Source organism: Heteronotia binoei, chromosome 15 (genome assembly GCF_032191835.1).
Source record: "Heteronotia binoei isolate CCM8104 ecotype False Entrance Well chromosome 15, APGP_CSIRO_Hbin_v1, whole genome shotgun sequence".
NCBI classification, from domain to species: domain Eukaryota; kingdom Metazoa; phylum Chordata; class Lepidosauria; order Squamata; family Gekkonidae; genus Heteronotia; species Heteronotia binoei.
In genome coordinates this window covers 23,208,079-23,235,794 of record NC_083237.1, presented here as the reverse complement: position 1 = coordinate 23,235,794, position 27,716 = coordinate 23,208,079, and the positions used below count along the sequence as shown (strand labels likewise).

At 45.9% G+C, this 27,716-nt stretch overlaps 1 protein-coding gene across 1 annotated transcript; it reads right to left on the bottom strand.

Moving 5' to 3' along the window:
- Positions 1-142: 142 nt before the first annotated feature.
- Positions 143-26,999, bottom strand: DOC2A (double C2 domain alpha). Its single transcript, XM_060255705.1, has 11 exons — positions 26,850-26,999; positions 23,405-23,658; positions 15,501-15,580; positions 9,768-9,842; positions 7,458-7,567; positions 7,229-7,355; positions 5,345-5,404; positions 2,466-2,623; positions 1,862-1,943; positions 1,412-1,508; positions 143-505 (listed from the first exon to the last, which is right to left on the bottom strand). The coding sequence occupies exons 2-11, from the start codon at positions 23,634-23,636 to the stop codon at positions 366-368; spliced, it is 1,161 nt and encodes a 386-aa protein (XP_060111688.1). The 5' UTR covers positions 23,637-23,658; positions 26,850-26,999; the 3' UTR covers positions 143-365.
- Positions 27,000-27,716: the final 717 nt, after the last annotated feature.

Sequence of the window (27,716 nt, the reverse complement as noted above, 5' to 3'; positions counted from 1 at the left end):
CTAGCACTGGCCCTGGGGAGCAGAGGAATCTTTTTAAAGAAAGTTATCATTTTTGGCGGCTGTTTCTCAATGTGACCATTTTTGAACCAATGGCCATCTCGTTCACTTACTGGGCTCCTCCGTGTACTTCCTTGGTTCTCCCAGGCTGCCCCTCCCCCACTGCCTCAAGACATCAAACCAGAAGAGGGGACGACCTCCATTTAAGCCCCTCCCCAGAGCATAATATAAATGGACACCAACAACAAGTAAACTGTGAAAACGTGCAAACGTCCTCGTGCAAAGGAGGGGCCTCTGGTACTGTGCCCCTCCCTTTTTCGGCAGGCAAGATGGGAGGATGCGGTTCCATAGGCAGTCAAGGTGGCACCTCAGGGCCCAAAAGTGGAAGATTCTGGGAGCTCGTTGGTGAGGGTGTGCCAGTGCTCGAGGCGATGGTCTGGGGTCTGAAGGAGCGAGAGCCAGTGCTGCCGGCATTCACCGGGGGCTCCCAGCCCCAGGGTCACCCCTCCTGCAAGGAAGGACAGAAATGCATCTTATGGTTCTCAAACAGTGCCTGTTACTGAAGAATTGCCGATTTATACCCCTCCCTTCTCCCTGAATCTGAGACTCAGAGCAGCTTACAATCTCCTATGTCTTCTCCCCCCACAACAGACACCCTGTGTGGTGGGTGGGGCTGAGAGGGCTCTCACGGCAGCTGCCCTTTCAAAGACAAGTCCTGCGATAGCTATGGCTAACCCAAGGCCATTCCAGCAGCTGCAAGTGGAGGAGTGGGGAATCAAACCCGGTTCTCCCAGATAAGAGTCTGCACACTTAACCACTACTCCAAACTGGATCTCTGTAGTCTCCTTCCCTGTAGCAAAGTGATCACTGATGGGCGGGAACAACTAGATTTGAGTCTAGTAGAACCTTAGAGACCAACAAAATTTTCAGGGTACAAGCTTTTGAGGTTCAGAGCTCCATTCTCAGATCTGATGGATGGAAAATCTCCTTACTGTGAAACAGGTAATGTGGCTATTGTGGCTTCCCCCACAAAAAAACCTTGGGAACTGCAATTTGGTGAGGAGGCTGTAAATTCTACATCGGAAGCCCTGAAAGGCCAAATTATGGGACTTTAAAAAAATCACGTTTCTTTCCTGATTTTCCCCCCATTATGGAGCTCGCAACCGTTCACATAGGATTCCTAGACTGTCTCTCATGCAGATACTGATGAGGCCCAGATCTTTCCCAGCCAAGTTGAAATATCATATCCCTCCCCCCCTCCAAATCCAGGGACCCAGTTCCCTGGAGAAAACAGGGAGACGTAAACCAGTTTAAGTCTCTGCAGAGATATGCGTACGGTCCTTTTCTGAGGTCTCTCAGATACAAGGTTCCATACCCACACACAGACATACCCAAGGCTGTATCTGTTTCTTACCAATGAAGTCGTTGGATTTTCCAATGTCGTAGTCCCAAACTGTTATCTCCAAAGATTTCTGACTGAGATCTGAGTGCTCAATCTCATAGAAAAAATCCTGTGGGTTGGGGGGGGCAGGAGAGAGCTAGCGTGAGAAACCAGGATTTCTGACTCCACACCAATCCCATTCATGTATGCAAATATGACCCTTTTTGTTTATTTTGTATGTTGTTGTGGACCTTAACATTCTGCCCATTTCTGTTGCTGATGTTTTTCATCTGTTTGTTTTATGCCATTTACATAACAATAATGTTGAGCAATGCATTAGCATAAATGGGAAATGTTCAGCATGAGGAAATAGATAATAAAGACTCAGGGGGTTAGGTTTGCAAGCTGCACCAGCAGGAGTGAGAAATTAGTTGGCCTCCCTGATTCGACCCCTAGAACCTCTCCTCATCCTCCTTCATTCACCTCATTATATTCCGGGTTCAGCGTCTTCTTCTTCACAGTCGTTTTATGCTTTGACTTCTTCTCTTCATCTGGTTTGAGATACCTGCCAAGAAACAGAGAAGGAGTCCGTCTGTCTAGACTGCCTGTCTCCCTCCTTCCCAAAGAGAGATAGAGGCAACCAACCAACCAACCTGAAAATTCTATGCACAAACACTTAAGCACTACCATAAAGCATAGCAACACATTATAGTACTCCAAAGGCCTAGAAGCACAGTGAATGTAGAAAACACATACACCTACTGGACTTTTTCAGAAAACAAATCTGTGTTAGAAATACAACCCTCTAAAAAACCTTCCGAAACAACAAATTGACATTGTGTTCTGTTGTGACTGCCTGTAGGACAGCCCTGAGGTAAACCTCTGCAATCTGCTTCCAAGCTCATGTTTTAGGAATGATGAACTGGCCATGCACTCTCTTCACAAGCACACACTCCCCCTCAGTTCCTCTCTTCTCCAATGTGAATTCCTCTTGTCTCTCCCCTGGCTAACTATTATTTGTGGCAATACTTCAACCAGTGGCTCCTCCCCCCACAACTTATCCCCTGTTCAAATGCAAATTCCTCACGTTTTTACGTAGGGGTCCGAGTAGCCACACACATCCATCGCAGCTAAGTGGGCACAGCGGAGAATAGACACCAGCAGCCCATGGCGTTCGGAGATGTACATGAGGGCAAGCAGGATGCGGCCCCTTTCCTCCAGGGCCCAGCCAGCCGGGGGCTCTAACTAGAAAGGAAGGAAGGAAGAGGAGAAAACATTGGAATTTGTGTGTGTGAAATGCCCACCCTCCAAAAGAATAGCTTCATCCCAAAATATTCAAGTGGACCTTGGCATTCCAGGGGAAAAGTCAGAGGGCTCCTCATTCTACGTCATATCCTTGAGCTTCTGAGTCAGACAGGCCCTCTTCGTGCCTCTAGTTGGGGCTTTTCAGGTTTCAGCAGGCCTTCTTTCACCCACCCACTCCAACCAAATCCCACAGCCCCAGCAGCCAGCTGTCTCATCTCACTTCCTAACTGCTGCCTGATTCCCTGGCCTATTGTCTCTCTGCTTCCACAAAGCATCAGGCCTCTCTGCTGGTTTCAGCCTGTGAAATTTCCACCTTGGAACCAGTTTCTGATTGGAAGAACAGCCATGTTTTAAATTAGGGTTGCCAGCTCTGGGTTGGGAAATGGCTGGAGATTTTGGGGGTGGAACCTGGAGAGGGAAGGGGCTTTGGGAGGGGAGGGACCTTGGAAGCATATGATACCATGCAAAGCAGCCATTTACTCCAGGGGAACTGATCTCTGTCATCAATGAGATCAATTATTGCAGTAGCAGGTGATGCTTCCTGGAGGTTGGCAACCATATTGTTGGTCTTATGTCTTTGCATTCTAGCTCTGGTTTTTGATTGTTTCAATGATCTCTGTTTGGAGGAAGGGGAGAGTTGCCAGGTCTGTGTTGAAAAACACCTGGAGACTTTGTGGGTGGATGCAGGAGAGGGCGGGGTTTGGGGAGGGGAGGGGCCTCAGCATGGTGCAATGCCATACAGTCCACCCTTCAAAGCAGCCATTTTCTCCAAAGGAGATGATTTCTGCCTGCTGGAGATCACCTGTAAAAGCAGGAGATCTCCAGGCCCCACCTGGAGGCTGGTAACCCTGGTGTGTGGGTGGGTGTGGTTGCAATGGTTTTAGAATGTGATTTTAGTATATATGTTTTAATTTGTTAACTGCTTGGGAAGTCCTTATGAGAGCAGAAGGGTGAGGCAGAAATTTTCTAAAATAAAAATAAATTGGAAGGTCCTTAAATGTGAGATTTTAAAAAAATATTGATCGTAGACTAAATGCCATGTTTCTAAGGCTGCCAACCTCCACATGGGACTTGGATTCTATTGTTGCCAATCCCCACTTGGGGGCAGGGGATTCCCCTGTTCGGAGCTCTCCTCCCTTTCAGGGTTATCAGAAAACGGGAAGGGGGAGGGAAATGTCTGCTGGGCACTCCATTATACCCTATGGAGACCGATTCCCATAGGGTGTAATGGAGAATTGATCCGTGGGTATCTGGGTTTTTTTTAGATAGAGGCACCAGATTTTCAGCACAGCATCCAGTGCCTCTCAAAACACCCCCCAAATGTCAAAAAGATTGGACCAGGGGGTCCAATTCTATGAGTCCCCAAAGAAGGTGCCCCTATCCTTCACTATTTCCAAATGGAGGGAAGGCATTTATAAAGTATGTGTGATAGCCATAAATGTGATAGCCATAACTCCCTTTGGAGTTCAGTTGTGCTTGCCACACCCTTGTTCATGGCTCCACCCCAAAGTCCTCAGATATTTTTGAGTTGGATCTGGCAACCCTTATTACAACTGACCTCCAGACTACAAGAGCTCATTTCCTTTTGAGAAAATGGCAGCTCTGGAGGATGGCCTTTATCGCATTATACCCTGCTGGGGTGAGATCCACCCTTCCCCAAACCCCGTCCTCCCCAGGCTCCACTCCCAAAAGCTCCAGGGATTTCCCAACCCAGAGTTGGAAACCCTCCTTTCTTCCCCAATGAGTAACCAAAACCAAACTTTGAGATTTGAGGGTAAGAACTTCCCAGTTCCTCAAAAGGCTATAATGTCCTGGCATTTGAAGCTGCAGACCAGGGGTGGCCAAACTGTGGCTCGGGAGCCACATGAGGCTCTTTCACACATACTGTGTGGCTTTCAAAGCCTCTACTGCCCCATCGACCAGCTTGGGGAAGGCATTTGTCTCTTTAAATTACTTTCCCAAGCCTGCCGACAACTTGAAAAATTCATTTAAAGTTGCTTTCTTTCCACCTCTCTCTTCCCATCTATTTGCCTTCCTTCCTTCCTTCCTTCCTTCCTTCCTTCCTTCCTTCCTTCCTTCCTTCCTTCCTTCCTTCCTTCCTTCCTTCCTTCCTTCCTTCCGTTTTGCGGCTCACAAACATCTGACATTTATTCTATATGGCTCTTATATTAATAAAGTTTGGCCACCCCTGCTCCAGACTCTCTTTTGTAAAAATTAATCAACAGTTCTCAGTAAATACTTTTCTTAAAAGGTATATTGATTTATGCTGGATCTAACTGATGCCTAGAAGGTATTTTTGCTGTTAATACCTGGAGATTTTGGTGGTGGAGCCTGGTGAAGGAAGGGGTTTGAAGTTCTAAAGGAATGAGCAGTGATTCATGAAAGCTCCTACCCTGCCACAAATGTTAGTCTTTAAGACGCTACTGGTTTCTTGCTCTTTTCCACCGCTACAGATAGGCTACCCACCTTGATCTTGCTGTTAATTGGGTTATTCTGCCTCTAACAGGTACGTCAAACCTAAGTCCTTATACCTTATCCTGGTTTTTATTTAAACTCCCACCCTTCTCTTGGGATACATACAAGTGAAAGTCAGGTTATATAATTATACTTCAGCAGTTATATAATCGTTTAATGAGGAGTAGGAGGAAGAAAAGCTCTCACCTCTCTCAGGTAGCAGGAAATTCCACGCAGAGCGGCTGTCATGGAGGAAGGGGATGCCAGCTGTTAAGAAACAGGAATTTAGCCAACATTAGCAAATTCTTCAGAGGAAGCAAGAGACAGGGTGTGTGTGTGTGATTGTGTGGGGAGACAGAGCTGAGGAGAAGAGAATTCTTTCCTAAGCCATCAAAACGCAAAATTTCACACACACACACACCAAAAAAAACATGGAGGTGTGAAGGCCATGATGGATGCATATTCTGAATATTGTTTTAGTTCTGTGTATGTGTGTGGGGGAGAATTATATGTCAAGAAGGTAACCTAAATTCATCTAGAATGAGAAAAGATGGGTTGCATGAAGGGATAAATTCAGGGGGGGAAGCACATCCCCCCCCCAAAAAAACCTTATAGCACCACAAAATCAGATTACCATTTCCCCCTGCACCAGTTGTATAAGATTTAATCAGCTGGATTTCTTCCCTGCCCCTACAGTTGCCAACAAATTCTAACCAAGTTGCACAAAATAACCATTGACATGAAACAGGATTGTGGGTTTGCTGTGTATCACTGTAGTTTAGCCAGAAGCCACCCAGAGGATCTTAATGCTCAGTAATGGCTGTGGATGTGTCTTCAGTTGGGGGCGGACTGTTGGGAGATGATCTCTGGAGAGCTCTGGCTGAAATCTGAAGAACACGTTCCTGGTAGTGAGCCCCACTGAACAGAAACGGGATTTAGTTCTGAGCAAGACCTGCAGTCATGGATTAGTCCCTTGTTCTTGAAAGACTGCTTGGAGAAGACGACACCTCCTTGTTGAAGGGAAAGGGGCGAGTATGTGTGTTTTAAGAGAACAGCAGCTCGAGTTGAGACAGCGAGAAGAAAGCCGACAAGGGAACATCCTGTGAGCTGGTTGAATGTGAAACACCTGAGCATAGATTCGCGCTCTCTCTCTCGTGCCACCTTGTAGGAGCATCTGCTTTTATATTTGGCAAGGAAGCAAATATTACAAGGACATTGTTAAGTCCACAATGTTCTCTCACCCAAAAGTTCCAGTGTTTCTGGAACTTTCCAGCAAAGAGAGAGTATTTTCTTTTCTTTTCTTTTCTTTTGACAGGGTGATTCTTTATTACTATAGATTTATGGTAACAGCAAAGTGATTTGTTTTTGTTATGATATTTGGTTCGCATGAGGGTCATATGGGAGGCCAAGTGGAATCTTTGCCTGGGGGCCCATAGTGGCTTTTGGCAACCCTGGCTCTATGGGCCTATTTTGACCTTCTTGAGTATCCAGCCAGCAGGGTTCTTCTTAACTGAGGCCAATAGTGAGTGCTGACCTCCAAGATGCTAGGTCTGTGGGTAGACTCAGGGACAAATGTCTGGGTGCCTGCCCATTATCACCCTGGGAATTCATGGAGTTGGTAAGTCAGAAGATTTGCTTTGAATTGGGTGGGTCTGTGATATGACAGGCACCCAGAGGTGAACTTTGGCTGGTTGAGCTGTGGTGGATCTTTGCAGCCCTGGCTGAAACTAGTCACTGCCTGTGAGTCTCTGCTCTCTGCCCCTGGCCAATGGTTGACCTGCTGTGCCATGGAATATCCACAACCATTGTAACTGTGCAGGAGGAAGACTCCATCATTGAATGCTGTAGTCAGGAAATCAGACTGGTTGAACTTAGAGGGAAACATCTCACATGGAATCCACAGAGAGAAAAGGGCTGCGTTCTCTCAATGAGAATGGGGAGAGAAGGCCAAGATGGCTGGGGAACCAAGGAGACAGAGGGGCCAAAGAGGCGGGAGACTGGAATTTAAGAACTGTAGTTCCTTAGAGTTCATGACTGACTTTAGACTGGAGGTATATAACGCCCCCCCCCCCCCTTACGTTTGACTCTTACCGGTTGTTGCCGTTCCAAACACAGGTTGAAGTGTCTCTTCTGACCAGGCCGGAGGCGTCTTAAGGGCACCCGGGTCTCTCCAATGAACTCATTGTGGGTCAATTTATCCTCGTCACAGACAGATATTCTGGGAGGAGGGGACAGAGAGAAGAAGGATGAAGGAATGCTGCAGTCAAGGGAGCATTGCAATAGAGCGCACTGAGATTTTAGGTGGGGTGGCGCATCTCACCGCAGAGTTTTCCGGGCCATGTCCTCTGCTGTTATCCCGTTGTATATTAGAGCCTCGTTCCATACAGGGTTGAGGGTGTTGTGTTGTGTTCGTGTTTTCAGCTTGTTGGCCTGGAGAGGAAGAGGAGGGGTAGAGCAAACAGTATATCCCAGTGAATGTGCAGGATCTGCCTCTTGTTTTTAGGGCCAAAGCTGGGGATCAGGAAGCTGTGATGTGGGATATCCAGGGGTGGAATTCTAATAGGAGCTCCTTTGCATATTAGACCACACACCCCTGATGTAGCCAGTCCTCCAAGAGCTTACAAGGCTTTTTTTTGTAAGCTCTTGGAGGATTGGCTACATCAGGGGTGTGTTGCCTAATACACAAAGGAGCTCCTGTTAGAATTTCACCCCTGGGGATATTGATGCATTTGCTCTGGGTTTCTCTGCCTAAATGACTTCCTAACCTTGGCTCCACCCTTTGTGAACAAGTGCCCCGCCCCCACAGTTCATGAAAGCTGGCTCTCTTTTTCAAATGCATTGTGATAGGGGTTATATCTCACTAATGCTCATGGACAACGGCTTTCAACAGAATTGCCCTCCTTGGATTTGAGTATTAGCTGGTGCAGAGTGTCTTACTTCCTATCATTTGTGTTTACTCTACAGAGCTGCCAAACTCCAAGTGGGGCGTGGAGATCTCCAGGGCTTTTTTTATAGCAGGAACTCCTTTGCATATTAGGCCACAATCCCCTGATGTAGCCAATCCACAAAGAGTTTACAGTAGTCACTGTAAGAGGAACCCTGTAAGCTCTTGGAGGATTGGCTACATCAGGGGTGTGTGTCCTAATATGCAAACGAGTTCCTGCTACAAAAAAAGCCCTGGAGACCTCCTGAAATGACAGTCTCCAGATTACAGAGATTAGTTTCCCTGGAGAAAATGGCTGCTTTGGAGGGTTATAGGGTTGCCAGCTTCCAGGTGGGGCCTGAAGATCTCCTGCTTTTACAACTGATCTCCAGCAGGCAGAGATCAGCTCCCCTGGAGAAAATGGCTGTTTTGAAGGGTGGACTCTGTAGCATTGTGCCATGCTGAGGCCCCTTCTCTCCCCAAACCCTGCCCTCTCCTGGATCCACCCCCAAAGTCTTCAGGTGTTTTCCAACACAGACCTGGCAACCCTGACTCTATGGCACTGTACCCTGCTAAGGTCATTTCCTTCCCCAAACTCTGCTCTTCTCAGGTTCTACCTCCAAATCTCCAGGAATCTCCCTACTAAGGTTGCCAAGTCCAATTCAAGAAATATCTGGGGACTTTGGGGTGGAGCCAGGAGCAAGGATGTGACAAACATAACTGAACTCTGAAGTGAGTTCTGACCATCATATTTAAAGGGATCACACACCTTTTAAATGCCTTCCCTCCATTGGAAATAATAAAGGATAGGGGCTCTTTTGGGGCTCATAGAATTGGACCTCCTGGTCCAATCTTTTTTAAACTTGGAGGGTGTTTTGAGGAGAGGCATTGGATGCTATGCTGCAAATTTGGTGCCTCTACTAAAAAAACAGCCCCCCCCCCCAGAGTCCCAGATACTCATGAATCAATTCTCCATTATCCCCTATGGGAATTGGTCTCCATAGGGAATAATGGAGCACCCAGCAGACATTTCCCTCCCCCGCTGCTTTCTGATGGCTCTGAAGAGGAGGGAGGGCCTCTAAACTGGGGGATCCACTGCCCCCACCTGGGGATTGGCAACCCTGTTCCCAACCCAGAACTGGCAACCCTAACTAGCCTGGTTCACTTGTACACTTGTAATTATGTGTTAATTTATGTTTATGTGATTTTGTGGGTTGTGAACTGCCCTGAGCCTGCTTCGGTGGGGAGGGCAGGATATAAATCTAATAAACCTAAACCTATAACCTCTGTGCTATTTCTTCCCTAGCTCCCTTCTCTCTTTTGATCCAACACACCTGGTCCCCCTGTCTCATTTCACCTCCAGTCTTAATTCTCTTGGCTCTTGGCCATCTAAAGAGTACCACCTTGTTTTGGCAGTTCCAGTAGGATCATCAGTCACTCCTTGGAAAACCCTAAAGCATGGCCACTTATAGGATTCTTATTATCAACAAGATCAGCAAAATGATTTGTCCCCCATGACTGTGGGTGTTCCAGAGAGAGGCCAGTCCTCTCTGTCTGGGGAGGAAATGCCCTATTCCTATATTACAAGGATGCAGAACTGTGTTGACAAGCCTAGCCTCCCTGAGGATGCTATGTTGGATGTTCCATGCTCATGTTGGATTGCGTTAAGATCAGAGACCGAGAAGAGACCGGGAAGGGGCATATTACCTTGCAGGCCCCTGGCAGGAGGTGGAGTTTCACGTACGGGTCAGCCAGACCGTTAAAATCCATTGGCTTCAACCCCTGAGAACAGGAAGACACAGAAATCATTCCCCTTCCCCTCCAAACAAAGCATTCCCCCCTCCCCCCCACTTCATTAAAACCCTAATCACATTCCACACATTCCCTGGTACACATATTTCATTTGTGACTCTCTGTCTGAAGGGCATTACAAATTTCCTACACAGAGGTAGGAATCAGCATGAGAACCGTGTATGAATTAGAATGTCTTGTTGGACTTTCTGGCAGTGTTTCTGTGTGAGATGTGGCAGTTTACATCCCAAGCATACTCCTCAACTTTTACTAAAGACAGTTTCTATATTTTCTGTTACTCCCTCCCTGGAAAATCACTATAGCTATTTTTTTTCCATTTGGGGGAATGCCTTCTTCCTTTTTAGTTAGAGTTGTCATTCTTAATTTCCCTCCCCAAAGTCTTGAGAAGTTCAGTTTCTGAGTAAGCAATGTCTCTCTACAGTGCATTTCCCATACATGCAGGCGCATGAACACTAAGCACCTGTGGGGTAAATTCTGTCTTGCAAATAGACTAACATGGTCACACCAGTGGAATTTCACACGCTGCAAATATTAAGGTACTTAGAAGCCTGGCTTAGCCTTTTAGGATAACTATTTGTTTATGAATCTCCAATAAGAATAACTCTTCCGACTATTAAATAACTGGAGGATGATAGATTGCTGGATAGATGAATATGATATGCAAGTTTAGGACCTGCATGGACTTGCGGGGAGGATGTCTAATTTTCCACTGTCCCATACTTTACTCTTTCCCCTTCCCTGAAAACCCTCATGGTCTTTCTTGCTTTGATCTCTTGCTTTCCACCCCCAGCAAACCTTGATGTGCCCTCCTGTCTTCAGCTTCCCCCAGCAGCCTCTATCTAGGAATATTATGGTACAGTTGCATAGTAGTGGGTGTTGGGGTGGCCCAGTTGCACAGTGGGAAACCTGTAAGGACTTGTGGGGGCACCTCATTTCTCTCCCTTGTATTCCTGTCCCCATGCTATGTCCTCTTTTTCTCCTCCTGACAACCCCAATGTCCTCACTTTCCCCTGCTTTGTTGTGTCCTTCCCACCCACCAATCAACCTCCCTTTTACCTGCTCCCAATCTTCAAATATACTTATGACACATAAACTGTGCCTTTCTCCACAATAGAGACCCAAAGCAGCATACATCATTCTACTCTCGTGCATTTTATTCTCACAACAGTCCTGTGAGGTAAGTTAGGCTGAAAATGTATAACTGGGCCAAGGTCACAGAGCAAGTGACACATCAAAGTGGTGATTCAAATCTGAAACTCTAACCAGCACATCTCACTGGCTTTTGTGGGGTGGCTGCTCTTGGACAGTAGCAAGCAGCCAGGCCTGGGTGAGTCATGCAAGTCTGGTGGTAGTAAGCTGTCCAGTGGTGGGAAGGCCCCAGTGAATCCTTCCTCAAAGGCCAAAATAACCCTGAAAAAGGGCCCTTCCCCTATCCATTTACTGACAGAAACCAAGGCCTGAAGGCTGATGATACTATGTGGTTGCCTAGCTACAGACACTGAGGGCATTCATTTCTTAAAGCTGCAGGTGCTGTTTCTATTGCTGGGGAGTATAAAACCCCTCCAATGTATTTTCATTTCAGATTTTTTTACAAACCTGGGGTGTTTTCCAAGTTTGTAGAAATATCTGTCTTGTTTGCTTACTAAGTATCCACAGATCTGGCCAGGTTGAAAATTAAATATATTGATAGTACAGGGAGTAGAGCCTTCCACAGGCATATTTGTCATATTTGACGAGAGCTTGGGCAGCGATTCTTGTAAGCAGCATGTCTTTTCTTTTGTTTGTGAAATGTCAGAGAACATGTCCTGTCAAGCAGAACGAAGAAAAGGAATCAATTTGTCAATTGTACCAGTAGTCTCCTATTTTCAAGGACCCATGCAACCTACCTGGGTGCTCAGAATCTCTGTGAAGATCCTGATCTGTGTCTCATTCCTATTTGAGATTCTGCATGTGTTCATGACCCAGGTAGGGTCTTCTTGGCAGTGACACACAGTCTCCAGAATTCTCAGTACGGCATGTACCTCCCCTTACTTGCCTCCTTGACCAGATATTCTAAAGCTAATGTCCCAGAGCAGAGGTGGCCAAACTTGCTTAATGTAGGTGCCACATAGAATAAACATCAGATGTCTGAGAGTCACAAGATATGAACATTGGATACTTGAGAACGACAGGAAGGAAGGAAGGAAGGAAGGAAAGAAGGAAGGAAGGAAGGAAGGAAGGAAGGAAGGAAGGAAGGAAGGAAGGAAGGAAGGAAGGAAGGAAGGAAGGAAGGAAGGAAGGAAGGAAGGAAGGAAAACCAATATATGAGGAGAGAGAGGGAGGTGGAGGTAGAAAGAAAGTGACTTTAACTTTAAATGCCTTCTCCAAGCCAGCTGATGGAGTGGGGGGTGGTGGTTTTGAGAGCCACACAATATGCGTGAAAGAGCCACATGTGGCTCCTGAGCCACAGTTTGGCCACCCCTGTCCCAGAATCATTTTGACTTGGCTGGGAGTTGATTATCTGATTCTTTACTGTTTGATTCTGGCTGGTTTTATAGTTTGTAGCACTCATTGGCAGCTTTATTATTTTCCAGTTTGTTGTAATATTGCTAACTGGTATTTTAATTTCTTTCCTTTTTTGTTGTTATTTTATTGTTCTTATTTGAGTGAACATAGCATGAAAACAGGGGAGCGTCTAGGTGGGATTCTGCCAAGGATCCATCTAGTCTAGCATCCTGTTTCTCACAGTGGCCATCCTGAGGCCCCTCAAAGGTCTACAAACAAGACACGGCGGCCAAAGCCTCCCCTGCTCCCCTAATATTGGCATTTGCATCTCTGAACATGGAGAGGTAATGTAAACATTGTGGCTAATGGCCATTGTGGAGCGATGCCCACCATCCAAGAATTCACCCAGTGTTTCAATTATTGTGACTGTCTATGGAAAGAAGCACAACTGCAGACTAGTAACTGATGCAGAGGGTGGAGTTGAAAAAGGGAACCATCGAATTCCAAGTGCAGAACACTTAAGCTCTTAGCACTGGCTGAAGCAAGGCAATCGTTTGCTGCCTCATGCCCTGCTAGCATGTCACACCTAGAGCCATGAACCTGGAAGAGAAGGAAAACTCTTCCTTTGGGACAAGCAGGGACAGTAAGGGAGAGGGAGATAGGCAGAGGATATGTAAACTCAGGACTCAAAGAAGAAGCTGGTTTAGCTTCCAGCTCCTTGGGTAAGCACCATTGCAATTTATTTGATTGTTTTAATATTGCTTACTATTTATTGTGTGAACATCTGAACATCTGAAGCTGCCTTCTACTGAATCAGACCCTGGGTCCATCAAAGTCAGTATTGTCTACTCAGACTGGCAGCGGCTCTCCAGGGTCTCAAGCTGAGGTTTTTCACGCCTATTTGCCTGGACCCTTTTTTAGTGGAGATGCCAGGGATTGAACCTGGGACCTTCTGCTTCCCAAGCAGATGCTCTGCCACTGAGCCACCTCCCCTACTTTTTATGCTGTGTATTTTATGCTGTGCCGCCTTGAGTCGGCATAGAATAATAATAATACTTTGGGATATAAATATGGGTGGGATATAAATATAACATAAATAAATACATTTTAAAAATACCTTTGACCTAGGGACTCCATCTTGTTCATGCAGTTCATGCGGAGAAGCCCCAACCAAGAGTTCTTAAGGTAAAAGTGAATTTTAAATTACTGCAATTTCAAATAAAGCTAGCCTGTCCTTTATGAGCATCATTTAGGAAGCACCTTGGAGGACTGCATGTTTTCACCTTTTCTTTGTTCCCTCACTCAGCCCAACTGCCTGTAAAGAACATTTGTATTCTTTTATTAATTTACTGAGTGTTCTTATAATTTGAATGTGTTGAGTCTGATCTCTAGAAACATTGTCTGTATTCATTCTTTCTATCTAGAGCATGGTAATGAAGGGGGTAAGAACATCAGCTGGCTGTCCCTGGAGCACAATAGCTTGAATATTCAGAGTTGCAGTAAACCATCCCTGCAGTTGATTCTAAGAGTAATGGAAGGTGCAACAACTAGACAGAACCTTTAAATGGCAATGCAAGTGTAGAACACTAGACATAAGATTCCATTTACCTGGAGATACTCTCAGAGTCTTTGATGGCAGTGAGTATCCAGTTGTTTTTTGCACCCTTGGGGTGGGATTGGAAGTAGCATCATTGCCAAGGGAAGACTTGGGATGGCCATGGGATTTTTTTCTGAACAGCCTAGGGGTGGAATTCTAGCAGGAGCTCCTTTGCATATTAGGCCACACACCCTGATGTAGCCAGTCCTCCAAGAGTTTATTAAAAAGAGCCTTGTAAGCTTTTGGAGGATTGGCTATATCAGGGTGTGTGGCCTAATATGCAAAGGAGCTCCTGCTAGAATTCCACCCCTGCCTACAAGTCTGTCCCTTCATAGCCATTCATAGACATCTCCTCCATGAATTTGTCTGATCTTGTTTTGAAGTAAATTAAACTGGTGGCCGTCCAGGGGCAGTGAGTTCCACAAGCTAATGGGATGGATGAGTAATTCCTTTTATCCGTTCTGAGCCTATTGCCCACCATTAGGTGCCAGTACTGAGAAAACAGAGGAGACTCTTTGCAAATAGTTTAGCGGGATATGGGTTTCCTTGCAAACAGCTTGCCCCCTAAACAGTCTATGAAAGGATGCCCTCTTCAATAACTCTTCCAAAAATTCCTCTAGTCTACGCTGTTTGTCTTTGATGGGAATAAATGTCATACATCACTCCAAGCAAAAATAAGTTATTCCGAATCCTGGTACTGTTTGTGCTATGCTCTTTAATGCTGGTCCTCTTGGGATGTTTGGAACGGCTGCCAAAACATCTAGCTAGATTGGAATCATTGCAGAATTGCCAGGGGGGAAAAGACACTTCCAGCATTTACAAAGGGAAAAAAAAACCCTCTCCAAAAAAACACAGCCCTGAAACTTTTATGTGAACAGAGCTGGCATGGTTTGCTGGGAAGCCCCAGAGGGCCATCTACAGGTTGGGATGAGTGGGTCAGAAAGTGGAAAAAAGAGCCAAGAGGTAACGGGGAGCATTGGCTTCTGTGGAGGGCCAGTCTTACTTTTGCTGTGGTTCTGAGCTGCCGCATTGTTTCCCTGGCTCCCCCCCTCCCTCCTCTGTTGCCTTAGCAACCCCAGATGCCTGCGGATACCCGGTTGCCTGGCGCGTCGCCGAGGTGCTTGAAGATGCTGCAAGCCCACCAGCTGGGAAGGAAGAAGGGGTTTGTGTTTGTTGGCATGTATGTGAGGGTAGGGGTTACGCAAACATAGACAGCTGAAGGCCATGAGGGGGTGCATAAGAGTGTAGGGGTCTTTGAGCGAGTCTAGCTGTATCTCAGGGGCTTGCCACACAAACACAAACACACACAGAAAAGGACAGAAGAAAGGGAAAGGCTGAATGCAGAAGAGAAGCAGACTGAGATGAGCAGCGCCGGTTCCATAATGAGATTTTCCCATCCCCGTGTGGCCTCTTTTTATTAAATCATGTCCCTTTACTTATGTGAGCTGCACATGCAATGCTAAAAAAAGTCTGCCAGAGAAAAGGGCGGCTGTGGTGCTGGGACAGTCTGCCTGGATGTTTTTTAGGGTGCTTTTTGGGATTGTTACCTTGGCCCGTAGGATGGTGCAGTTCAGAGTGCAGTTCTCAGGATCATAAAGGACATCAAATTCCAGAGTCCCCAGGGAAGCTAGAAAGAGGCCAGGTAACCAGCAGAATGAAGAAAAGGAACAACGTGTCAGTTGCAGCAGTAGATCCTGTCCCTCGCTTTTACTAAGTTATATTCTTTTTTTCTCTGTTGACATATCTGGCTGCATCCGTCTGCGTATACACCTGCCTGGGCCTTTTTAAAAACTTATCTGTCACGCTACATCGGTATTGCCTGCCACCCAGTGATATATGCACAGAGCCGTGTAGCCTGCGCTTAACAAAACAAAACCTGTTAATCAAAATCCTGCCCTCCAGTACAAGTGCCAGTACCAGTATTTGGTGCCAGTACATCTGAATTCAGTGGCCTCTACGCATTTGTCTGATCATAGGCTCATTTGCTTTTATAGGCTAGTATGACTTACCGTAGCTTGTTCTGCCTTTACGAGATTAAGAGACACAGCTGAATGCTACACCCAGGACTGGATCTACGTGTTTTTTGAGGGGGGGGGGGCAAAATTAAAAAATGGCGCCCCCTTATGGGCCATTCTGTCTTATGGTCCCATAGAATACAGTGGACTCCATACTCAATTTGGTGGCCCCTCCTCCATTGGCACCCAGGGCAAGCACTCCCCTCTGCCTGCCCCCCAGATCCGGCCCTGGCTGCACCACACATTGACTGCTAGAAATCCCTCTGAACTTCCCTCTGATTTTGGAGATTTCATCAGGCATGAGTCATATGCCTCTGCTTCTGGTCCTTAATGGCCCTGTGGGATAGAAACTTGGTGATTTTTCTACTTGTTTCCTTTCTAATGAAAACTCAAGATGCTGAATTTTGTGCCAGAACCACACTTCTGTGGGAGGTTTTCCTCCGCTTGAGGTTCTGCCTCTGTTTATTAGGGACGTTCAGTTTTGTTCCAACACCTTCATTCATTTTTATTGTATTCATTATCACGCACATTTGGTCTCATTATTAAATTCTGTTCCTTGCTGCTGGTTTCAGCGGGAAACATTTTGGGCTGTAACTTCTTCTGTCCAATTTGGACAGTGTTTTCAAGGCTTGTTACCCCCAACGCAAGGGACTCTCTCCATACTCCACTCTCCCTTTTTTTTGGAGGCTTTTTTCACATATGCAAGTACCCAGTTTTATTATAGCTAAGGAAAGGCAAAACATAGGGAAATGAATGGCGGTCATCAGCCCATTGTTTTTTCTCTTGTTTTTTGCAATGGCAAGAAATATATCAAGTAGAGCATTTTTAGTTGGCTTTTCATTCATTGGGCAATGAATGCACATCTGGGCTGTCTATCACTGCAGAACCAGAAGCGTTCCGACCATCTTCAGTTTCCAAAGGCGGATCCTCTGTTGCCTTCCAAACTAACTTTGCGTCTTCTATCTCAGGACAAATGAACAGACAAAAAGCTCTCAGAGCTTTCAGAGAAGTGGCTTCCTTCTGCAAGCCTCATGCACTGTTGAAGTTACTTGATGGCGAGAAGAAAAGCTTTCTGTACTCAGAACATGCTCAAAGCATGTTTTCCTATATGGATTGCCAATGCCAAGTTGCAAAATCCCTGGAGATTTGAGGGTGGAATGTGGAGAGGATGGGGTTTGGGGAGGAGAGGAGAGGGACCTTGGTGGAGTATAATGCCATATAGCCCACTCTCTTTTAGGGTTGCCAGCTCCAGGTCGGGAAATTCCTGGATATGAAAAGGTTTAGGAAGAAGAAGGACCTCAGAGAGGTAGAAAGACATAATCCACCCTTCAAAGCAGCCATTTTCTCCAGGGGAACTGATCTCTTTTCTGGAGTTCAGTTGCAATTCCAGAAGATCTCTATGTCCAACCTGGAGGATGGCAACCATATAGGCTTACCAATCTCCAGCGGTGGTTATCCCGGTTTCCCAGGCTCCTTCCTGCCCCCAGTCAACTGGCCGGCGGGGGAAAGCCCCGCCCCCACAGCCACTATGTGACTTTCCACCTCCGGAGGCTTCAGTCCCCGACTGAAAGGCTTCCTCTTGGGATGGTGTGTCTGTGATACTTTGAAGAAGTTGGCAGCAACTCGTGAGTAGATACGCCAATCCCTCACTTCAGAATCACCAGAAACGGAGGGGCGGGGGGAAGAGAAATGTCTGCTGTGCATTTCATTATTCCCTGTATGAAGATCGATTCTCATAGGGTATAATAGGGAATTGATCTAGAGGTATCGCGAGCTCTGGGGGACTGTTTTTTGAGGTAGAGGCACCAAATTTTCAGTATAGCATCTAGTGCCTCTCCCTAAAATACCCACTAAGTTTCAAAACGATTGGACCAGGGGGTCCAATTCTATGAGCCCCCAAAGAAGGTGCCCCTATCCTTCATTATTTCCTATGGAGGGAAGGCATTTAAAAAGGTGTGCTGTCCCTTTAAATGTGATGGCCAGAACTCCCTTGGAGTTCAATTATGCTTGTCACACCCTTGCTCCTGGCTCTGCCCCAATGTCTCCTGGCTCCACCCCCAAAGTCTCCTGGCTCCACCCCCAAAGTCCCCAGATATTTCTTGAATTGGACTTGGCAACCCTACAACCATACCCTCCAAAACAGCAAAAAAAAAAAAAAAATCCCAGGGAACTGAGATCTGTTGTGTGGAGATCAGCTATAATTCCAGGAAATATTCAGCCCTCACCTGGAGGCTGAGCAACCAAATGCGGAGAAACACGGAAAGTAGAACTGGGGATCAAAGCTATAAAAGCCTCTACGAAATCCAGCCTCAAACAAATACAAAAATGCAAAAGTCTATGAAAATTCAAATTTTCTTATAAGACTAACAGATGTTTAGAATCAACCATAGACTCAACATATAGCAAGAACATCTGTTCCACCCATTCCCAAAGTCTCAAATCTCAATAAATGTAAACTTTTCCAATAGAAGGGTCTGGGCTATTTTTTCAAGATGTAAATGTTCTCACAAGAGTCCAGTGCTCCAAGTTGAAGAATTTCCAATGCAGCTTGGCAAAAATTATACGTGCTACCAGGTTGTACTTGAACCCTCGTTTAACTCCAGCTTTGAGGAGCTTCCAATCAATTTCTCTAACACATTTCAGATAAGAGACTAATGCTTCAAAGTTGGATGAATTTTGAAGCATTAGTCTCTTATCTGAAATGTGTTAGAGAAATTGATTGGAAGCTCATCGAAGCTGGAGTGAGTGAAACAAGGGTTCAAGTATGACCTTGTAGCACATAAAATTTTTGCCAAGCTGTGTTGGAAATTCTTCAGCTTGGAGTGTTGGACTCTTGTGAGAACATTTACGTCTTGAAAAAACAGCCTGGACCCTTCTATTGAAGAAGTTTGCATTTATTGAGATTTGAAAGACTTTGGGAATGGGTGGAGCAGATGTTCTTGCTATATGTTGAGTCTATGGTTGATTCTATAACCTAATTTGTTATTCTTATGAGAAAATTTGTATTTTCCTCGACTTTTGCATTTTTGTATTGGTTTGAAGCTGGATTTTGCAAAGGCTTTTATAGCTTTGATCCCCAGTTCACCTGGAGGTTGGCAACCTGAGCCCTGTTATGGCATAGAGCAGGGGTGTCAAACATGCTATCCAAAGGCCAAATCAGGCCCCCAGAGGGCTCCTATTAGGCCCCTGAGCAACTGGCTGTCATCTGCTTCTTTCTCCCTCTCTCTTGCTTCCTTCTGCATAACAGCTTGCTTTGCAAGGTTTGCTCAATTGCACAGGAGCTACACAGCAAAACCTCTATTTTCTACATTGGTTGAGGCTCCTCCCTTGGGGAGGAGGGTGGGGGGAGGCAGAGCTGGTTTTCCCAGGCTCTCTCGATCGCACAGCACAGCTACTGAGCCAATCATCTCTTCCTTCTATTGGCTGAGGCTCCCCCCAGTCCACTGGAAAAAGAAGGAAAGCGCCGCAGCTTCCTTTGCCCATTTCCCTGGATCCCATGGGAGAAATACAAAGAAAGCACCTTTAAGACCAATGAGTGCTAACGTTTTAAGCATTTTTTAAGTTTTTAAAAATATATACCCTATATTTAATTGTGTTTGTGTCCTTTATAAAGTTTATATCTCTGCTACCTAATCTTAAATAGGCACACACATGGTCCGGCCCAACATGGCTCGGCCCAAGCTGACATGGCCTGGCCCAAGAAAGTCTGATTTATGTCAGATAACAAATGAGTTTGACACCCCTGGAACAGAGGGTCTGGGGCTCAATCTTACAAGCCCTGGTAGGCCTATCGACACAAGCATCAATCTATAATCCCATTTCAGACCATTCACAGAAGCTTAATTTGTCTGTGTCTCCTTCCATCTAGTTTCCAAACTGCTCTCTGACCATCCGCTATACACCAGTCCACCTGCAGAGACATCATCTATCAGTTTGTCTAGCCCTACTCGTTCATTCATCCAGCCCTCTTGCTTCTATCTGTCTTTGTCTCCTTCTCTCTGCCTGTCTCTCCTCCCATTCATTCATCCATTCTTCTGCCTCTTTCTTTCCTTCTTCCCTCCCCCCACCTTTCTGTGGCTGCACAAATCTATGAGTTTGTGAGTGAGCGAGCGGGTATGAATTTGTGTCCCTTGCAACAGGCTGTTGTGTTGGTGAGGGTGTGAGCTTGTGTGGGTTTGTTTCTGCTCGAGAGGCTGAGTGAGCATTTGTATGTGTGATTTTGTCCCCAGAAGTGTGTTCTTGTATTTGTGTGTTTCTCTTACTCACTGAATTGGCTCTGTATGTGAGAAAAATCTTTTGTACAATTCCAAGTGTATTACTTGGTGCTGTGTGTATGAAGTGGCACATGTTCATATGTTTTGGGGCATACGTGACGGCTGGTCAACTGCGTTAAGTATCAGTGTCGTGATTTTTGTCTGTGGAGATCCAGGACAAGGGGCCAGGCTGACTTTCCTGTTAGTCTGTTGACAGTCTGTGGACAAGATTCTGGTTTGTGTCAAAAGCTTGTGGCAGGCATAAGGACTGGGAGCAAAGATTGTCAAGCCCCAGCTGTGTTGTGTCTGGGCTTGTGGGGGAGGGCTGCTGTGAGTGTTTGTTTCTGTATCTGGGAGTAAGTGTACCCCCCTCTGTGTATTGACAGGGCTGCAGATGGGTGGGGGCAGCAGGATCACAGCAGATTGTGGGGGCAGCAGCGGAAGGCTTGCTGTTGTGTTTGGGTCCTGTCGCAACTGACTTTGCCCGTGTGTGAACCAGCACAGCGAAGAAGAACTATTTAGGAGCAGCTGGTATGGGTGTGCACGCATATTAGAAGGAAAAGTGCACATCTGGCTGAGAGAGAGTTTATATGTGCATAACAAAAGGTCTTACAGCCCGATCCAGTGCATGTTTTCTTGGAAGTAAGTCCTCTTCTGTTCAATGAGCCTTACTCACTGGTAAGCATGGGTGCAGAATGCAGTTTAATCCCTAATCTTAAATAGGTTTATTTGAAAGCAAACTAAATAGGACCTGCTTGTTTGGAGGCAGAACACTTCTGAATGCCAGTTTTCAGGAGGCAGTAAACAGGGTGGCCTACTCTTGCCTGGGAAATTCCTGGAGACACTGGTGTGGTGCCTGTCGGGGGGGGGGGATTTGAGGAGCAGTTTCACCTAGAATCTATGGCAGGGATGGCCAAACTGTGGCTCATGAGCCACATGTGGCTCTTTCACACATATTGTGTGGCTCTTGAAGTCCCCAGAGCCCCATCAGCCAGCTTGGAGGAGGCATTTCTCTCTTTAAATCACTTGTTGAAGCCAAGCTAGCTGGTGGCTTCAAGAATGCATTTGAAGTTAAAGTTGCTTTCTTTCTACTTCTCCCTTCCCATCTATTTTCCTTCCTTCCTTGTCTTGTGGCTCTCAGACATCTGACATTCATGACTTGTGGCTTTCAGACATCTGACATTCATGTCTTGTGGCTCTCAAGCATCTAACATTTATTCTATATGGCTCTTACGTTCAGCAGGTTTGGCCACCCCTGATCTATGGTATACTATAGAGTTTGCCCTCTGAAGCTGCCATTTTCTTTAGGGGAATGGATCTCTGTAGTTTGGTGGTCAGTTGTAATTCTGGGAGAAGCCCAGGGCCCACCTGGAGGCTGGCAACCCTAGTTAATATGGGTGAAACTTGTCCTCTGTCCTCTGCGATGATCTTCCACTGTGGAAGAGGAGATAACGGACAAGACTGACCATTGGTCTGATCTAGCAGGACCCTTCTTATGTTCTTATGAGCCTTGTTGATTTCCCTGCAGCCTTGGTGAGCCGTCTATATGTTCAAGATTCAATGTGTATATAGAGAAAGAACAGCAATGAAGCAGGATGTTCAGTGCACATTTTGTGTAAGGTGCAGTGTATAGAAAAGGGTCTTACAACCTGATGCAGTGTATGTTTTCTTGGAAGGAAGTCCCCCTGTGTTCAATGGGCCTTACTCACTGGTAAGCATAGGTGAGAAATGCAATTTAATCCTTAATCTTAAATAGATTCAGGGCTTTTTTTTTAGTAGGAACACACAGGAACACAGTTCCGGCTGGCTTGGTGTTGGGGGTGTGGCCTAATATGCAAATCAGGCCCTACTAGGCTTTTTAAATAAAAAGTCCTGTGCAAAACAATGAACATTGGGGGTGTGGCCTAATATGCAAATGAGTCCCTGCTGTAGAAAAAGCCCTAAATAGGTTTATTCTAAAGTAAATTAAATAGGACCTGCTTGTTTGGAGGCAGAACCCTTTTGAGTGCCAGTTTTCAGGAGGCAGTAAACAGAGTGACTTACTCTTGCTTAGGAAATTCTTCAAGACTCTGGTGTGGTGACTTTGGAAGGGGGAATATGAGGAGCGGTTGATCTGGCAGCCAAGGCAAGCCTGATCTCATCAGATCTTGGAAGGTAAACAGAGTTGACCATTGCAAGTATTTGGAAGGGAAACATCCAAAGAATACCAGGGCTGGGATGCAGAGGTAGGCAATATCAAGCCACCTCTCTGAAATGTCCAAGTTTCACTAGGGGTCACCATGTCACCTGACTTCCAGGCATGCAAGCACATATGCACACACACACAAACATTAAGAAAAGTGTAAGGAAGGTAGCTTTGGTGCAGGATGATCAGACTGCTGATACTGTGCACAATATCTGTGTGTGAGCTTCTCCACATGATGGGGTGGGTCTCTCTGAAAGTGCAGTCCTAATCAAAGATACACCTTTCTAAGTCCACTCAAGTCAATGAACTTAGAAAAGGTGCACCTCTACTTAGGATAGCACAGTAGAGAGGCAATTCTTCTGTGTCCATGTGAGAGGCCTGAGAAGTTTGCAGGACTCAGGGTGTCCATATTTCAACACAACTGCAGCATCAAACATTATACAAAGAGTTGGATGTCGAGAGTATGAGTGAGTGCTTGGGGGATGGCATGTGTGTATAAAATACAGTATGTGTCTGTGTATAAACCTCTGTATGCAAGGCAAGGACTGTTTTTGGTGCATGAGTCTCTGTGTGGCATTTGGGTGAGCATTTTGATTGCATGTGAGGGAAGAAATGTGTTTGCGTGTATATGTTTGGGGTGTATGTCTCTGTGTTATGTATATGTGAAACCAAGGATGTGGAGACAACATCCAGGATTTCTGTTGTCGTTGCTGCCTGTGTCTCAACATTGCATAGCGGCCGCCCTGAGCTTGCTTCGGCACCCTGAACCTCAGTGGGGTGGGCGCGATATAAATCCAATAAAATATAAATAAATAAATAGCAAAGTCCACGCGTAAAATATATATACAGGAAAAGAATCCTGGTCTGTGGAAAGAGAATCTGCTGGTGTGAACACACGTGCATGAAATGTGCCTAAAGATAAATGAACCCTTATTGGAAAAATTAAAAATTTGGCCCAGGGTCCCCTTTGCCACTCATGGGGTGGAGATAACACTCACTGTTCTCATCAGAATCGTCTCCATCAGCTGCTTCCCCTTCTCCGGTTCCGGGGGCCACATTAGCTACCCCTGGGCCCCTTATTCTGTCCCGGGTGGACAGTGCTCCCTCCAGCCCAGGGTGTGGGAAATAAGCCGAAATCTGGGCAATAGGTCGGATTGGTCCCGGGGACACATCAATGGCCATATGTTCCCGGATAGGGACTGGAGCACGTTCTCCCCGGCGGACTGTCATCAGAAGGGCAGAGGAGTCAGTTCTGGAAGATGAAAAGAGGGTTTTCTTGTGATTCACTTGTGTGTTCCCCCCCCCCCTCCCTCAGTCGTAGGCTGATCTAATGTTTTGGCTGAAACACTGAACTTTGACCACACCACCTTCAAATCTTTAACAAACAGAAACCCCAGGGTTCCTTAGAACTTCATTTTTGCTAGCTCCTAGCAAGTAGTTGGCAGAAAACGTGTAAATCTGGTTGGAAATTATCCACCCTATTTAATCGGGGGGGGGGGGGGAAATCCCTTGATTCAGAAAAAAATATTGTTTATTTCAAGTGGTAAAATGCAACCTTCATTGGGCAAAAGAGTCTGTTTTGGTGTGAGACATTAAGTCAGATCTTTTGGCTGAAAATTTCATATATATATATTTTGGCAGAAAACCTCATCCAGATTGCATAAAAATATAATTGCTTTGGCAGAACAACTAGTCTTTTTCTTGGGGAACATGTCCCACCCTTGTGCAGAACTGTATTGATCTGAGAGTGGTCTGTTGGGGCAAATATTCCACTTCATAAAAACACTGGCCTCTTCCGGCATTATCCAACTGCACTGACAAAATACGCAGATAAAATGGCTGCTGAGACACATTATGTTAGTGTCCAAATGGTTAGAAACACATCTGAGAATTCACATTTCTCATTCATGCTTTGTGGGGGCATCCATAGCTCAGTGGTGGAGCATGCGCTTTGCATGCTCAAGTTTCCAGGTTCAGTTCCCATCATCTCCAGATGCCTGAGATATTGGTGAGATGTTGCCAGGCAGAGAAGCCATCTACAGGGCTTGATAAAGCAATAATAGGACTCAGTTTATAAGGCAATTTCACACATTCATACATCTGGCATGTGAACTTCTTCATTTTTGCCTCTCTCTTGGTGAATAGTGTAATGTCTGAAGAAGACTCCTGTGTACTTGAATGTGCAGGGTCATGTCAGTGGTGGCTCCATATGGTTTTGAGGTGTTGCCATCAGAAGAATCCCTTAAAGAACTGGTATGTACAAACTCTCAGATCTTCTTGGGTGTCCCATCCACAGATAGGGGGTGCTACTATCTGGGTTGGGAAATTCCTGGAGGTTTGGGGGTGGGTCCCAGGAATGGCAGAGTGTGGGGAGTGAAGCTCACTCACCGGGGACATAGATGCCATAGAATCCACAATCTGACGTTGCCATTTTCTTCTGGGAGACTGATCTCTATGGTCTGCAGATCAGCTGTAATTCTGGTAGAACTCCAGCCCCACAAATGGAGGCTGGCAGCCCTACACTACCAAGGCACTGGGTCCTTTGAGGCCTTGGCATACACCGTTCCTTGCCACTTTCTGGAACTTCAGGAAGGGCTGGCCATGCCACTAGGCAAACTAGGTGATTGCTTAAGGTGCCAGCCTTCTGGGGGTGCCAAATTGGTCAACCCCCTTCCCCCATGTGACTCAGTATGTTATCAGTGTAGGAGGAGGGGGCACCAGAAGTTAGCCTTGCCTTGGGTGCCAGGCAGTGTAGGGCCAGCCCTGACTTCAGGCCATGGGCATATGCTATAAAGCCATCATTGCCACAGGTTTTCAGACTGTTGCATAGACATTCTAACCTTTTCTTTACACATTACAGGTATTCACAAGTTGCCACATGAATAGGCTCTGAGAGACATAAAGATTTGCAGCAGTAACCCTTTTCTCTCTTCTTCCCTGCACTCTTAAGTAAAGAAACTTTCCCCCATGAAACCATTTTTATGGAATGGTTAGATCAGGCCGAAGTGTCAAAGACCCCACAGTTACTGCAGGTGAAAATGTTGGTTTGCTAGCAGCCAGGCTCACTGAGAGCGAGTGGATGCCAGTATGTTACAGAGATTTGGCTCAGTGTCTGATTGCCACATCATGGGCTACAAGGCTCGAGTCCAAAGGTGCCACCCTGGATCCTATATTACAGTTAAATGTGAACTTGAATGGTGAATTTCTCTCTGTGTCCCATTGCTCCGCTGGGAAAACACACAGATCTTTTCATTGCACCCACCCAGGTTAAAACGGAAAATCTGGCTTCTTCTTTCCCTTGACTGTCTTTTCAAAACATGTTTTTCCATGAATAGGTAGCAGGTCAAAAGTTATAGATTAAGGAAAAAACCTGATTCCATCTTCAAAAAAACATAACTGACATATTCACAGGTGCTTAAATCCCCAAGTGACTTAAATTACAAAAAAAATCCTGATGTGTTAGTTATTAGTAATGATAGTAGCATTAAATGAAGTGTTAACAAATCGATTTAATGCTCAGATGGAACATCAATGGGCCAGATAACAAGATTCCTAACTCTACACATGTAGAATTCATTTACTACGCTATTTTTTTTGGAGGCAAGTGTGGGGGGGGGGGGGGGGCTGGGAGAGAAAATTATAATTGAATAAGGAATTTAATTGCTGGGATCGAATGGCATTTTAGTTTGACAGTTTCTTTAATGCCCAACATTCTTGAGAGGGTTATTGTTAATTAATTAGAACTGGATTATTTAAAAGATATTAATAGAATGAGTTTGCTAAATTGAGTTGTCTCCCCCTCCCTTCTCTGTCCTTTTTTTGAAGTCTGTGGGAAGGTGTTTTTTTTTTTTTTAATGTCGCTTCAGTGGGTCAATTTTCAATGGATTTTTATCCTCTATCCAGATCTGCCCGAGATCATAAACACTACCCCAACGTCTGCCCCACACATCTGAATAAATGTAAATAATCTCCCACAATTTCTTAACACCTGCTGGCTCCCCACCCAACTTCTCCCCCTTAAATATCCCAATTCGGAGAAAGTGGTCCTGTCGCTTCTCCGTTATTTATTGAACACCTTCCAAATACATCTTTTTGTGCTCATCATTTTAAGAGGCAAATCTGAATTGCCCCCTGGTCATTTCCTTGTCTTTACTCCCAGATCAGTCCCACATCCCAGTAAACTACCTTTCCCATTCCTGCCCCCCAGTTGTCCCCCAGCCTCTCCCCACACAGATCTCTCAAGCAAGTCTCCCAACTCCCCCCTCTTCTTCCCAAACTCTTCCAGAAACTGCCCCCACATACATTTTTCCTCACTCCCCCCAACTTATTCCCCACAGGGGTCTTCTTGACATATCTCCAGGCTCCCCAGAGTCTCCACCTGAGGTTCCTGCCCAGGGCTGCCATCCTTGCCCCTGGGAACCCAGCTCTTCTCCCCCATCCTACCTGAGCTGTGCTCCTGTCAACAGGTAACGTTGGGGAGGGGGATGGCACGGCGAGTGAGAGACGGTCGATTGGGGGATCCCACAGACTTCGAGAGATAGAGAGAGAGCCAGAGAGAGCCAGAGAGCGAGCGGGAGGGGGGGAGGAGGGGGGGGTTGCAGGCAGGGAGGTGGAGACAATAGAGAAAGAGAGGAAAGGGAGGCGGAGGGTGCAGAGAAGCTGCGATCTGATATGCAACACAGAGATTAGATTAGATTGAGATAGATAGCATCCCTAGGAGCGCATGTTTTGCTTGCATTTGTACTTCAGGGAGAGGAGGAAGGGGCCACCTGATACTGCAGTTGATAGCATCAGATATAAGGAAGGGTGAGTGAGATCTGGTCCGCAGTATCAGAAAGGAGAGAGAGATCTCATCTTTGGCTCTCTTTCCCTCTGTGCAGGGAGCCAAAGAGGAGTTGAAAAGCAAAGAGTGAGAAGCTACAAATCTTCTCAGAACTTTGAGCCCTTTCTGTCCCTGAGTTCCAGGAGCAAGAAGGGGCCATCCATTGTTAAAATGGGGAGGGGAGTGAAAACACACTAAAATGCAGTTTAAAAAGTACAAGGGGGAGGGGTGGACTATCAGTAGGAAAAGGGTCTCTTATTGGTCACTGGTTAGGTAAGAGGAGATTGTGTATGTGTTTGTGTGTGTGTGTGAATAGGAGAGAAAGATGAGAATTGTCAGTAGTGTAGAGACATGTTTTTTAAAAAGCACCCTGAAAGAGACTTTATTGGGGGAAATATTAAAAGGAAAAAAAGGTGTGTTAGAGATGGTTTATTAGAACATGTACAAAGATGATAGGATAAGAAATGGGGTGGGGAAGTAATGGGGGA